Below are 15341 nucleotides of genomic sequence, written 5' to 3'. Positions count from 1 at the left end.
GTTTCATATATATATATATATATATATATATATATATATATATATATATATATATATATATATATATATATATATATATATATATATATATATTTTTTTATTATTATTATTTATTTATTTCTAATAAGTAAAAGGATAGTATTTGGGGCTAAAGGCCCCTATAAAACACATTGTTTTTCTTAAGTGTGGCGAATAAATTTGTTATGAAGAATGTTCAAAGTGGGCTCACATTGACTGATCCAATCACAGTGGAGATTAATTTGTTTCTAGAATAGTTGAGATGTTGTAATGAAATGCTAAATGTGATTGAAATGAATAGACATTGGTTAACCCTTTTCTGAAGTGATTATTTTGAATACGATAATTAATTTGTTTCTCTAAAAAACATCTTGCTGTCTCAAAAGTTGAATAATTTTACCCTATAACTATTGTCCCTATATTTACAAGATAGCACTTTAAGCAGAATATCTCAGCTCTGTTGGTCTTTTCAATGCAAGTGAAAGGTGGCCTAGAAATCTTCTCGGATACGTATGTAACCTCATTTCCCTGAGATGAAGGGAACGAGATATTGCATCACTAAGCTGACACTCTGGTGAGTGTCCTTCTACACTACCTAGTTGAAACCTTTCTACAGTAACACAAAGATTGGCTGTGGTGTTTAAGCCCCACCCTTTTAGGCACAAAGCTGTCCGGTATAAAAGCGGGCATGCAAACACCATTCCTCCGAGTTTTCAGAGTGAGGGACAAAGAGCGCATTGCTTGCACCTCAAAAAGTCCGTAGTGCGGCCAGCTTACCCAAGATCTCATCCCCTTCACCTCAAGGATCCGAGGTTACATACGTAACAGAGACGTTCCCTTACGTTTCAGTACACTTGACATTGCTTCACTAAGCTGACGCAATTGGGAACACATTCCCATCATGCGGCACTACCGACAATAACCTTCCCAGAGAGGATACATGACTCTGCAGTCCGGTGAGACGGTGACCGACATGAATATTGTGCAAATGAATGACCCTCATGGTGAGCTAGGAGGAAAAAACTCAGATATATATATATATATATATATATATATATATATATATATATATATATATATATATATATATATATGAACTATGGTCATTTAGTATGAATTAACCTCTTCACGAGTCGGAAAGGAAGTTTATTTATTAGTTCATTTAATGGAAGTGCTTGTGACTTTGGGAGATACAACAGCCTGAATGCAGGCAGTTGAGTAAAATTACTTGAAAATAAGGGTATAGGAGTCAGCGATGCCATGCGAGGATCGGATGTGTGAACGCCGAGCTCTGCATACTTTGCAAGTTTTAACACTTTTTTTGGCATGAACCGGTGAGATTCAATTCACTCTGTTCCATAACTGTTCTAGGAATGTTGGAATGTCGCCATTGCAAAGCCTTTCTATCAAACTATCTGGAGAAGTTAAGTTACAGAGCGTTGTCTCGCATTTGCACACAGTATGGACAAGAAGTGTCCAGAGTGATTAATTCTGACATTTATTTAAATGTTGCCTCAAGCATATGGCTGAGCCCAAAATTATGTATTAATAAGTCCCCTTTCTGCTGGTCAGAGTGGATTGTGAAGGAGGTTAATACACTCAGTGACCTATATGAGAGTGTTGAGATCCTTTGAATATATGGTTCAACATTTTGGGATTCCCAGATCTCAGTTCTTCAGGTATTTACAGCTGCATCACCTGCTTTGTACTATTTTTAGGAGTAGCATACCCCCCTAAAATGCCAGATACTCTGGGAGAGGTGATTACTGCTTTTGGAAAAGGTCATGAGGCATCAGTGTATTACTCCCTGCTAATTCAGTGTCTGGAGGATGGAGCTTCAACTTCTCTCAAGAGATTATGGGAGAAAGATTTAGACTTGGTATTGGGGGGTATGGGCTAGGATTCTAAAAACATCGAGTCTACATCTAGAAATGCAAGGGTGTGCCTTATGCAATTTAAGATTTTACATAGATTCTATTGGACCCCTTCTAGATTGCATAAGCTTGGTCTAATAGACACACACACACACACACACCTGCTGGTGATGCCAATCAGAAGATGGGGACACAACCCATGTTTTTGGAGATGTGTTAAGTTCCAAGAATTTTGGTGGAGGGATCAAAGTTTTATGTGTGATGTTTTGGGCACTCAAATTTCATTTTGCCCCAGACTCTGTATTTTAGGCGATGGGGCGGTCATTAATATAGTGGATAAATACATAAAAAAATTGTGTCATAGCCAAGGAACTAATGAGGTTTAAGGGTTTAATGGTTGACTGTTCAACAGATGATTGAGGAACAACCAATAAAAATGTTAATCTGAAAATAGGGGGATAAATGTATGTTTGGACAATGAAATAGGAAGTGCTCCAGACAGAGAGGACTTGTGATGAGAGAGAGAGAGTCAGGGGTGGGTAGTAAAGTGCAACATTTACTCCATTACATTTACTTGAGTAACTTTTTGGAAAAATTTACTTTTATGTTTTATGGTGGGTACTATTCACTCTTAAGTAAATATCTGATGAAAAAATGTACTTTTACTTTGGGTAGCATTCCTGTCATTACATTACAAGTATTCATTTAATAAGTGTTAATAAATGCGTAATTTATTGAGATTTTTGAATGGGACTTAGCTTTTATAGCTGTATATTTGTACTTCTTGTTTTACTTTTCCCAAGAAAATGTGAGTATCTGAGATACTTCCTGCATTCTGGTGAATTTTGAATGCATTTGAATCATAATGTAACCTATGAACAGCAAATCCAATTTTAGGACAAATATTCTTGGAAAACAGTAGCTCTCCTCCAATTGGTTGTGGTAATGAAAATGTTTGTAATATTTTGTACCTGCATGTAAGAACCTCATCCTGTAAATAAAAGCAATAAAAACTTCTTAAAAAATAATATTAAGTATGCCAATAGAAAAGGGCCTTATTAATATGATCATATTGTATTGTAGGTATGATACAATAAAATACTATTGTTAGGGCTAATATGTTTATCATAATTGCTTGATAGACCCTTACAGTGAGTTCTACCGTATCACAGACGTTAATCTGTCATCACTGGGAATAATCAGTATTCATAAACAGCGGCAGATGCAATGCAAATTCAGTGGCATAATTCATAACTAGCGGCATCTGCCTCGTAAATTCAGTGGCATCATCCATAAACAGCGGCAGATTCAGTTTAAATTCAGTGGCACAAGCCACAAATAGCGGCACATGCCGTAAAGTCAGCAGCCTCTGAGCATGACACCGGAAGTGCAGCTGCTAGATGCCGGCATGCCGCTGCCGCGATTTGAGCCTGCCCTTACTACAAATCTGAGAACCATCCTTAAAGTGATAGTTCAGCCTTTCTCATGTTCTTCCAACCCTGTGAAATTTTCTGTAATCTGTGGAACCCAAAAGATGTTAGACAGAATGTTAGGGACTGACATTCTCAGTCACCATTCCCTTTTAAAATATGGAGGAAAAAAACATGCAGTGAAAGTAAATGATGATTAAGGTGTACACGACTGTACACTTTGTTTTTAGTGTTCATTTAGTAGAGATCAGTGTAAAAACACAGTTATCAGTGTAAAAACACTGACCAATAAATAGTTTTTTTTCCTGCTCTTTGCACATTTATTTAAAAACTGTTTTGTTTTACGCATGTTTGCTGTATTAAACACTAATAGTAAAAGTAAAACCTATGAAAATCTATTTTACAGAACTGTTCAGAATTGTTTGTACAAGTCTCTGAACTCTACTGAGGGATGAACACCATTCTTCCAAAACATATTCCCTCATTTGGTGTTTTGATGATCGTGGTGGAGAGCGCTGTCTAACACACTCAAATTCTCCCAGAGGTGTTCAATTGAGTTGAGATCTGGTGACTGCGAAGGCCACAGTGATTCACCTCATCTTCATCCTCATCAAATCATTCAGTGAGCCCCTATGCCCGATAGATGGGGGCACTGTCATCCTGGAAGAGACCACTCCCATCAGGATAGAAATGTTTCATCATAGGATAAAGGTGATCACTCAGAACAACTTTGTATTGATTTGCAGTGACCCTTACCTCTAAGGGGACAAGTGGACCCAAACCATGACAGCAAAATGCCCTTCACAGCCCTCCGGATCCCCTTACTGTGTCAAGCATTCAGGCCTGTACTCTGTACTCTTGAACTCTGTTCTCTTGGTGTACACCACACATGCGCTCGCCCACTTAAATATGGTGAAGGATGACTCATCTGATTAGAACCCTTTTTTCTCACATCTCTGTAGACCAGTGCCGATGGTTTCTGCACCACTGAACTCTCAGATGTGCATTCATCTTTGTAATGAGGGGTTATGATGCACTGCAGCCCTGCTATAATATTTATTTCCATGTGAATGTAGACAGACTGTTCTTACAGTCTGATCACGTACTGCATTGGCATTCTTAGTCAACTGAGGAAGAGTTGCTCTTCTTTTTTCCTTGCATATCGCAATGTGCGCTGCTGACCACAATGTCCGACCCCATTTACTGATGTCTTTCCCATCGATCCTAATGGAGATGTCACTTTAGTCACTGTTTTTATTGAAACACGAGCCAGTTGAGCAGTCTTTGTGAATGAAGCCCTCTTACAAGTCTCTTAGATCTTTTCCTCTTGCCACTTTGATACAAAATTGAATCAGCTGGGCAAGCTCAGCATGTGTATACATGCCACAGAGCATGATTGGATGTAAATTGCTTAATTGTACTGCGCGGTGCACCTGTGTGGAAGCACCTGCATCATTTGTTTTGTTTCTTCAATCATTTATTCAGGGGTTTCCTTTTATTTGTTACTCACTGCCCATATATCATCAGCTACCAAAGGAAAGAATTCTCCATATCTTCAGGATGTTAATTAAATATTTTCACAGTCCTGAAAAGCAACCACACTTACACCTTTTCTCTGAGCATGCATCCTTTTATTGCATAGAAGTTTGTCACTCTGTAATGCTTCATTCTCGAGGATTAGGGCTAGAGATATCTTTCCAATGCTTTGTATTGTACATCATTTTTGTGAGCATTTTTGGTATTTTGACAGGGTAGATATTTAATCTCTACGCTCTAGCACAATACTTGTTTTTATTATAATGCACTGGTCCTTCACACACGCACACACACACGCACGCACGCATGCACACACACCGGGAATAAAATAATAAAGGATATTTTGATTAAAATAATGTAATAATGTTATAATGTTGAATAATTCGTTACCCCTCTTCTTTACAAAAAGTGTTAAATTGTAATATCAGCTTATATTTGGCTGAACAAAACTTTATTCCACAGACCCACAGAAAATGAGGTCAGCAAACAGTTCTATGCTGTGATTGGACAAAATCGTCGTTGCCGGAACTGTTCAGCCAATGAATGCCCGAGAATCAGTTACTTTATGCGCCGCGGGAGAGCTGTTTGTCAGAAGAAGGAAGAGACAGCTTGGCTGCGCAGTTGTCTGTGTTCACGCAAACTTCGCCAAGTGTTAATGTTTAGCAGCAACTAAAGGTAATGTCTTGGTTTAATTTTTGTGAAAACGGCTTACTTTTTCTTATTTCTCTGCTTTGTTTTTCTGTCACTTCTATCCCTGATATGTCAGAAAACCTAAGTTCAACCCAAGTCATCAGGACCATATTTCGATTTTTGGTTGTATTCACACAACATTAGAAATTGGAATAAACAAATTGATACAGTATGAAGGCTGTAATGTTAGTGTGTTAGTGCTACAACTTACACATAATATGATTCAAGAATTATTATTATTATTTATTTTTTTTAATGTTTATTCATTTGCCAGCAGGTTATATGATCAAACTGCTCATTACGCCAGACATCACACTCTTAAGTGTTAGAGTTACAATGACAGAGCAGAGAAAATTAGAAAATCAGTCATCGAAATTCAGGAACTTCCAGTTGATCAGCTAATTCAGATAATACTACATAATACACAATACTACAATTACTGATGATAACAATAACAACAGTTATCATGATTTCAGATTTTTACATTTTACATTACAATTGTATGCATGATAAATTGATCTAAAAAGTGCACAGGATGTGTCAGAAATGTTGTACACAGGTTGCAGGTTCAAACGTTTGATTCGATCTTTTCACAGATGATGCGGTGGCCGGTTTAATGATGGCTAACAAGATCATTGAGAGAAGCTGCCCTTAGTGTCCAAAGCCTGGAGCTATGGAATTGTCTTATGGATGCCTCATAAGATGGCTGACATCTTTCTCAGAGTTAATGTTAAAATTGTTATGTAGTGACTGCTGTGAGTGAATTGAGACTGAAGAAAAGTAAGTGCACAATGATAATGAACAGTGACATGCCATTCTATGATATATTTGATGTAAGCAGTATATATATTTAAAGGTGGGGTATGCGATACTGGAGAAATTCAATACCATGACAAATACCATGATATAGAGCGAACAACGACACAGCAAGTAATGTAACTAACGTTAGCTAGGTTGTGGGATACAGTTGCTGCTGCGAAGCTAACAGCCAGAGAAGATGAGACAGTTTCCCAGAGCCAGCAAACCAGCTCCAGACAGCGACACTCACAACTTTCCTGCTACTATAGCTAACATCAGAACAACAGCACATCTTGGCAAGTAAGCTGAATGTCTGTAGCAAGTAATGAAACGTTCCCTGACACACAAATCGTGGCTGGAATAGTGTTGTGTGGCTCTGTCACAGCTACTTTGTTCATTTCACATTTACAGAGCCAGGGCTGTGTACAAACACCGGTGTATTTTTTTCAGCGCACACACTGAATGGACAGCTAGCATGAGGAGATATTCACTGAATTTGACAAAGACGTGTATTGGATTAGAATTGCATACCTCACCTTCAAAGTCCCAATCCTTTATATTTTTTCATCAGACTTTCCAACGTACTGTTGAAAATGCACTTAACAACTGTGTGTAAGTCACTTTTAAGGACTGTAACAACTGTTTCAGTATTAGGTTCTGTGATTTGCCCTTGTGCTTTGTATTGGGGGGTGGGGGGGGTAATATTAACACTTTATCCTATTTTGATCAGCTGTTTACCATTACATGTCAGTGTTTCCCCACACATAGACTTTACTTGGGCGGGCCACCCAGGTATAATTGGCGACAAATATTTGCATTTGTTTTATTTAACATTTTTCATTTAAGGTGAGCGGATTAAAGTAGTTGTGAGTAAAAACTAAAATAAGAAATTACCTACTAGAAATAGGGTAATGTGTTCTTAATAGTTACATAAACAGTCATGTTAAAAAGAAAGTACACCCTCCTTAAATTCAATGGTTTTACGTATCAGGACATAATAAAAAATCATCTGGTCCTTAGCAGGTCTTAAATTTAGGTAAATACAACCTCATATGAACAACAACACATGACATATTACACCGTGTCATGATTTATTTAACATATAATATATAATATATATATATATAATAAAGCCAAAATGTAGAAGCCAAGTACACCTTATGATTCAATAGCTTGTAGAACCATCTTTAGCAACAATTACTTAGTGTAACAAGTAATCGTTATCAGTCTCTCACATCGTTGTGGAGGAAGTTTGGCCCACTCTTTACAATGTTTCTTTAGTTCATTGAGGTTTGCGGGCATTTGTTTATGCACAACTCTCTTAAGGTCCCACCATAGCATTTCATTCGGGTTGAGGACTGGGCCATTGCAACACCTTGATTCTTTTCTTTTTCAGCCATTCTGTTGTAGATTTGCAGGTGTTTATGGTATCATCTTCCTGTTGCATGACCCAATTGCAGCCAAGCTATAGCTGTCGGACAGATGGCCTCACATTTGACTCTAAAATACTTTATTATACAGAGGAGTTCATGGTCGACTCAATGACTGCTAGGTGCCCAGGTCCTGTGGCTGCAAAACAAGCCCAAATCATCACCCCTCCACCACTGTGCTTGACAGTTGGTATGAGGTGTTTGTGCTGATATGCTGTGTATGTTTTTGCCAAACATGGCGCTGTGTGCATTATGGCCAAACATCTCCACTTTGGTCTTGTCTGTCCAAAGGACATTGTTCCATAAGTCTTGTGGTTTGTTCAGATGCAACTTTGCAAACCTAAGTCATGCTGTCATGTTCTTTTTAGAGAGAAGAGGCTTTTTCCTGGCAACCCTTCCAAACAAACCATACTTGTTCAGACTTTTTAATTGTAATTGAAGATTGGCAACTGTCTGGAATGTTTTCCACTTGTGAATAATCATTCTCACTAAAGAATAATGGACTTTAAATTGTTTGGAAATGGCCTTATAAGTTAACCCTTATAATTAGATTATAAGGGTTAACTTATAAGGCCAGATTGATTGGCTGCAACAATTGCTTCTCTAAGATCGTTGATGATGTCTTTGGCATTGTGTTAACACACACCTGAATGCTCCAGACCAGCAAACTACTAAAACTTCAGCTTTTGTAGAGGTGGTCACACTTGCTAATGATCAATTAATCAAAGGGATTTCAGGGTTCGACAATAAGGACTGCCCGATGGCCCGGGGCCAGTGTGATCATGCAGACACAGAGCACAACTCTCCTAACACTGTCCTTGCTCTTTTCCAAGTGTCTTTGCAGCAGCTATTACCAATGTGTAGAACATAGCAGGAAAAAAACCCACTTAATGAATTTCGTAGTGGGATTTAATGCGTTTTGCAACATTTTAAGTATCCCTGTACATTCCGGGTTCACAGTGCCTGAAATCCCCAAATTTTTCAATTTTACATGTTTGTGAAAATTAGTAATCCACACATTGGAACACAAGAAATCAACTGTTTCTTTCTATAGGACTGAAAATCCACATCTCTTCGTGCATATGTCTCATCATCATCTCCGTGCAGCGTAGACTGTTTAACATGCATGTGCTCTCGTAAAGGGACAGAGCGCTAGTTGTATTCCCACTGTAAAAAAACAAACATATTTTCTCTCATTAATTCGCCTTTAGAGATGAAGCACCGAGTGAGACGTAATAAACTTTGTTAAACCCCAGTTATACACGTGTCTGGAAATCACAAGCTGCTCAATATCCAAAATGGATTAGGTAATGTTTAAAAAAAATTTATTTGATATGATAATGCCGTTTGATAAGAAAAGAAGCAAGATCACTATGATCACTACTTTAAAAGATTGAAAGCATGTATTGTTGTTGCACTTTTATTGTTATAAAAAAAGTTATACTTCTAGGAATATATTGTAAAATTGGTAGACCTTAAAGGTGGTTTTAACAGAAACCTAAAATGTTATTACATCCCAAGCACTGTAAATGAATTGGAAAGTGTTGCATATTTAAAGGGGTCATGACATGGGTTTTTTTTATTGTATTATTATGTTCCCTTAGGTGCAATTATAGTATTAATATATATTTTTTTAAGAAAAACGTTTAAAATCTAGTGATTTATGACCTTTTCCCACCCTGTTTCTCATCCTCTGATTCAAACAGTCTGTTTTGGGGGCGTTTTCCATTTAAGACTTCAGTGTTAACGCCCACTGTTATGATTGGCTAACGTCAGTGCCTATGTATCAGTTATTGATGCCCCCAGCCAGAACAATATGCAAGTAAACTAAGTAAAAACACTGTGATTATTCATAATGAATGAAATTGCGCTTTAAAAAGTAGTTTAAAGTTTAAAATAGATTACTTACAGTTTGCGTCGTCGTTGTTCCCATAATAGTCGGCACGGACTTATCTTTCAGCAACAGTTTTCTGGCAAAGCCAGCATCATATTGAGATTTGTTCTCAAAACAGTCATCCTTAAAATGTACAGAACAAACGCTTAAGTTAACCTTGCTGTGACTGGGACGTCCGCAAAAAATAAACTGCATCCATTTTTCCCTGACGTCTGGATCTTTCGGCAGCTTATTCAGAGTTTTTGTTTGACCACAGCCAGGAACAGCACATCTGTGTGGCATCGTAATTTTTTCTGTTCACAAGTAGTCTCTGTCAGAGCTCGCTGTCCATCGACTGAACACTTGTGAGGCGCACGGCGATACGAAATGAGCGTAGTTGTCTTGCGCTTAAAGCGTAGTTATCTTGTGCTGGAGGCGGTCATATGCAAACGCTGTTACGTCACTTCTAACCGACACGTCACTTCTAATCATGAATCCAGAACGAGCTGTATTTTGAGCTTGATTAAATAAATGATTCGTTTAGAATGGGGAGGACGTCTTAAAATATTAAACTTGCAGGACGTTTTAATGATACAAAGACCTCTTATATACCAAAAGATCAAGGCAAATTTGGTTTCTCATGTCATGACCCCTTTAATGGATTATTTGATTGACCAATATTTTTACATATTGGTTTTTATTATGGTATATAAATGTTTCATAATGCCAAATTTCTGTTAGTTATATTGAATGATCACATAAAATAAAAGCTTAGATCTGTGAACACACTAACCATAAACTTTTATATGGGGTTAATTATATGTCATTTTACATAATGTTTCTGTATTTAATCAATAGAATCCAGTGCTGTAACAGTGACATCTCATGGATAAACAGTGCATCGTAATAGTTTGTAGGCAGGTCAACCAATATTTAACGGTTATCCACTGTACATTTATATTTACATTTATTGACAGATTATCTCTGTTGAAAATCTTTAAATAAGATTTAAAAAACAGTAAAGTGACTGTTAATTTAAATAAATGTTCTTTATTTTACTTTTAAAAATGTGTACTTTGACAGGTGCATGTTGTAGTTTGATTTAATAATTCTATGAAACAACATAATTCTGCTGTTATTTAAAAAATAGCAACCTTCAAATTGTGGGCTTTAATTGTATGCAGTATTTCCTTGATTTTATTACATTTTTGAGATGTCTACTAAAATATGGCTGTAAAATTACAAAGAATATATACAGGGAAAAGCTGTTATTTTATGATAACTGTTTGGCAACTTTTGCTGCTGGACATTTATTTATTTATTTTTCAGTGTGGTTCAATCTATGTCTTCAGAAAGGAGATTATAAATGTGGGTGAGAAACAGATCAATATTTAAATCCTTTCATATGAATTACATTTATGCTGCCTCTCTGTGCTTTTTGGAGCTTCAATTGTCTGGTCACCATTCACTTGCATTGTATGGACCAACAGAGCTGAGAAATTCTTCTAAACATCTTAATTTGTGTTCTGCTGAAGTAAGTCATACACATCTAGGATGGCATGAGGTTGAGTAAATTAGATCGTTTTCATTTTTGGGTGAACTATCCCTTTAAGTTTGATGGTGATGGTGATTTTGGTTGATGGTGATGATATACCATAACTAATACTGTTTAGGTCACATTTTTCAGCACTCAATGACTTTCTTCTGTGGGACACAAAATATGTTGAGTAGTGACCGACAACCTCAGTTACCATTTATTTTCATACACTGATAGAGAATGGTGACTGTGATGATCATTCTGCCTAACATTTCCATTTATGTTCAATGGTAGAACAGTATGAGGGTGAGTAAATGATGCAACATTTTTATTTTAGAGTGAACTTTAAAATGAGCAGATAAAACATGCAGATATGAAAGACAAATTGCACAAATCTGTACAATGTAAAATGTGGTTGGTGGATAAGATATTGAGACACAACATGCTTTAATAAAACACCCAATTTATTTATTTTTTGCCACCTTTCCAATGAAAATGATTTGAAAGGTCCATGTACCACAAACATATAAAAAAATTATGTGTTTTTGTATCCAAGACAAGGTTAGAATGTCAAACAGCTTACATGTTTATCATGAAATGCTTAATGAAGGGGAAGAATGTTTTTCAGCAATAATCATAGATGTGCCTGTCTATACAGTGGCAATGTTCAATTATATGACAAAAATACTCTGCAGCAGTGAAAACCTTTGTTTTTGACCGGTAATTGCATAATAGTTTTTTTTATTACCATGAATAAGGGCACTAGTGAGGAAATGCTAAAATTGACTTTTGCCAAACACTGTAAAATGGACAACTTTGCAGTCCAGTCACTTTTTTTTAAGGATCCACTAACACTTATGGCCATTGTCTGCACATTTACACCAATTTACAAGAGTCTTAAGCAGACTATATCATTCTACAGCTATGCGGAGGTCATGGTCATATGGTCGTATTTTCAGTAATTTCTGTAGGAATGAATAAAGCGCTGCAATTTGTGGAATACAATACTGAACTCAAATGGGAGGGAAATGATCTGTTAACAGAGGATGGACAAAGACATATGAAGCATTTATAGACACACCCTTCAGCACTTAATTTGGCAAAAAAAAGTAATTAAATTAATCATATAAACCTCACAGTGAGCTGTTACACCCTTTAAAGATAATACACTGTATTTACGCAGACATTAGCCCCTGCATTCACTCGCAAACACGCTCACTCACTCTCCCCAGCCACACACATAAATGACCAAATTGAGAAAGCAAAATGTATTATTCCAATACAATTTCTTGTTCTTCATTTAAGTTTCTTCAGTTGTACACAAAACCTAACAGAAAAACATTTGTATCAATCATAAATCATAGCAATTGTAAATACAAGTAACTGGAATTTAGGATTCCTCTGTCTCTAAGGCCTTTAATGAAGACTTGATTTTTTTGTTTTGTTTTTGCTTTAGTGTCTTGTCATAGAACTTGTCATTTACAGTAAATACTGCCCTATGAGTGACATAGGGCCAAAAAAAGGAAAACCAGACAATTGAATAACCGTTCCTGGCACTTGTTCAGACATCTCAAGTGACCGTTGTGTGTGTGTGTGTGTGTGTGTGTGTGTGTGTGTGTGTGTAGTGTTTCTATATCAAAGACTTTGATCTTTGATCAGTTTCTTCTTGATGCTTGCATATCTATAATCATGGTCATGTCTCTTTATTTACATGGTTTAAAAATCTGTCCAAATAAATAAAGAATTCAACTTTTGGTATGGAAGTAGTCTTTCCCACAAAATAAAAGAAAACAAGGCCTTCTCCACAGTCATCTCCATCTAAGGCAACAGTTTTTGGTTCATTAAATCCTTCAGGTAGCCTGTGAGCATCGCTCAGAATGAGAATTATTCGCAAGATGTGCACATATTAAATACTACCAATGCCCGTTAATGCTCACATGAGACAGAGCTTATGAGTTGTATTTGGATCTGCTTAAGGTAAAGCCCAAATCCCATTCAGAGCCTTCTGTTGTCCTTCCTGCATTTCAGTGCATTTAAAGGCATTTGGTCATTGTTAACTGCAGACGGGACCACTGTTGAGGAAGTAAGTGGTCATGTCTCCTTTCCCCTTCACTTTTACAAGTCCACGGTACTCAAGCTGGTAGCCCTTACTTTCTAGTACGTGGTACAGGTCAGTTGTCACCTATAAGAATAATAATATATTACATAAATTAAATTAATTATAATGGCTGTATTTGAATTTTTAGAGAAAACCACGAAATCCTATTATAATTTATCATTACTTTAGGTGTAACTAAGTAGCTATAAACTATACTGTCAGAAAGTCCTGCAGTATTAAACTGCAATTGCAGTCACATAAAGATAGATAGCAGCACATAGAATGGAATACATAGACTATAATTTTATTGCCAACAAAAGCCTTTTTCAGCCAACTACCAAAGAACAATGCATCTATGTGAACTTCCTGCAGTTAATCCAGGATGGATTTCAAAGACTTGTGGTTACCTGGATACGATCGGGTACACCTGTGCTGTCCATGCGACTGGACACATTCACTGTGTTTCCCCATATGTCATACTGAGGCTTTCTGGCTCCAATTACACCAGCAACCACTGGCCCAATGTTCAGACCTGTGATAACAATAAATGTGTACACTTACTTCAACAACATCAACCTCAAGAAAACATTTACAGTTGAAGTCAGAAGTTTACATACACCTAAGCCAAATACATTTATACTCAGTTTTTTACAATTCCTGATATTTAATCATAGAACGCATTCCCTCTCTGAGGCCAGTTAGGATCGCTACTTTATTTTAAGAAAGTGAAATATCAGAATAATAGTTGAGAGAATGGTTTATTTCAGCTTTTATTTATTTCATTACATTCTCAGTGGGTCAGAAGTTTACATACACTTTGTTAGTATTTGGTAGCATTGCCTTTAAATTGTTTAACTTCGGACAACATTTTTGGGTAGCCTTCCACAAGCTTCTCAAAATAAGTTGCTGGAATTTTGGCCCATTCCTCCAGACAGAACAGGTGTAACTGAGTCAAGTTTGTAGGCCTCCTTGCTCTCACATACTTTTTCAGTTCTGCCCACAAATGTTCTATCGGACTGAGGTCAGGGCTTTGTGATGGCCACTCCAATACCTTGACTTTATTGTCCTTAAGCCATTTTGCCACAACTTTGGAGGGATGCTTGGGGTCATTGTCCATTTGGAAGCCATTTGCAACCGAGCTTTATCTTCCTGGCTGATGTTTTGAGAATTTGCTTCAATATATGCACATCATTTTCCATCCTCTTGATGCCATCTATTTTGTGAAGTGCACCAGTCCCTCCTGCAGCAAAGCACCCCCACAACATGATGCTGCCACCCCCATGCTTCAGGTTCGGATGTGTTCTTCGGCTTGCAAGCCTCACCCTTTTTCCATCAAACATAATGATGGAAATTATGGCCAAACAATAACATTTTTGTTTAATCAGACCAGAGGACATTTCTCCAAAAAGTAAGATCTTTGTCCCCATGTGCACTTGCAAACTGTAGTCTGGCTTTTTTATGGCTGTTTTGGAGCAGTGGCTACTTCCTTTCTTATCAGCCTTTCAGGTTATATCAATATAAGACTTGTTTTACTGTGGATATAGATACTTGTCAACCTGTTTCCTCCAGCATCTTCACAAGGTACTTTGCTGTTGTTCTGGGATTGATTTGCACTTTTCACATCACACTATGTTCATCTCTAGGAGACAAAATGCGTCTCCTTCCTGAGCGGTATGACAGCTGCGCGGTCCCATAGTGTTTCTACTTGCGTACTATTGTTTGTATAGAACGTGGTACCTTCAGGCATTTGGAAATTGCTCCCAAGGATGAATCTGACTTGTGGTTGATTTTTTTTCCTGAGGTTTTGGCTGATTTCTTTTGATTTTCCCATTATGTCATGCAAAGAGGCACAGAGTTGGAAGGTAGGCCTTAAAATACATCCACAGGAGCACCTAAAATTGACTTGTAAAATTAAGCTTGCCATACTTTTTTTTTGGAATTTTCCAAGCAGCTTAAAAGGCACAGTTAAGTTAGTGTATGTAAGCTTGTGATATAGTCATATATATATAGTCAGAATACAGAATATAGTCAATTTTTTGGAGGAAAAATTACTCGTG

The 15341-nt window shown here is 37.1% G+C and overlaps 2 protein-coding genes across 3 annotated transcripts in view; one reads left to right on the top strand and one right to left on the bottom strand.

Annotated features, from left to right (window-relative positions):
• Positions 1 to 15341, top strand: part of zgc:158263 (ceramide kinase family protein) — an 867176-nt gene that overhangs the window by 44163 nt on the left and 807672 nt on the right. The gene's annotated exons all lie outside the window — the stretch shown is intronic.
• LOC127618393 (adenylate cyclase type 6-like) overlaps positions 11053 to 15341 on the bottom strand; it is an 83615-nt gene continuing 79326 nt past the window's right edge. Inside the window, exons 20-21 of one of the 2 annotated variants that reach the window (XM_052090818.1) lie at positions 13692 to 13816; positions 11053 to 13368 (exon numbers count right to left, since the gene is read on the bottom strand). In XM_052090818.1, coding sequence (XP_051946778.1) covers positions 13240 to 13368; positions 13692 to 13816 — 254 coding nt within the window. In that variant the 3' untranslated portion in view covers positions 11053 to 13239. The remainder of the gene's footprint in view (positions 13369 to 13691; positions 13817 to 15341) is intronic. The other variant, XM_052090817.1, reaches the window with a different exon arrangement.

Source organism: Xyrauchen texanus, chromosome 25, assembly GCF_025860055.1.
Source record: "Xyrauchen texanus isolate HMW12.3.18 chromosome 25, RBS_HiC_50CHRs, whole genome shotgun sequence".
NCBI classification, from domain to species: Eukaryota; Metazoa; Chordata; class Actinopteri; order Cypriniformes; family Catostomidae; genus Xyrauchen; species Xyrauchen texanus.
The sequence above is the reverse complement of the archived record's forward strand: the minus strand, read 5'-3'. Positions and strand labels throughout refer to the sequence as shown.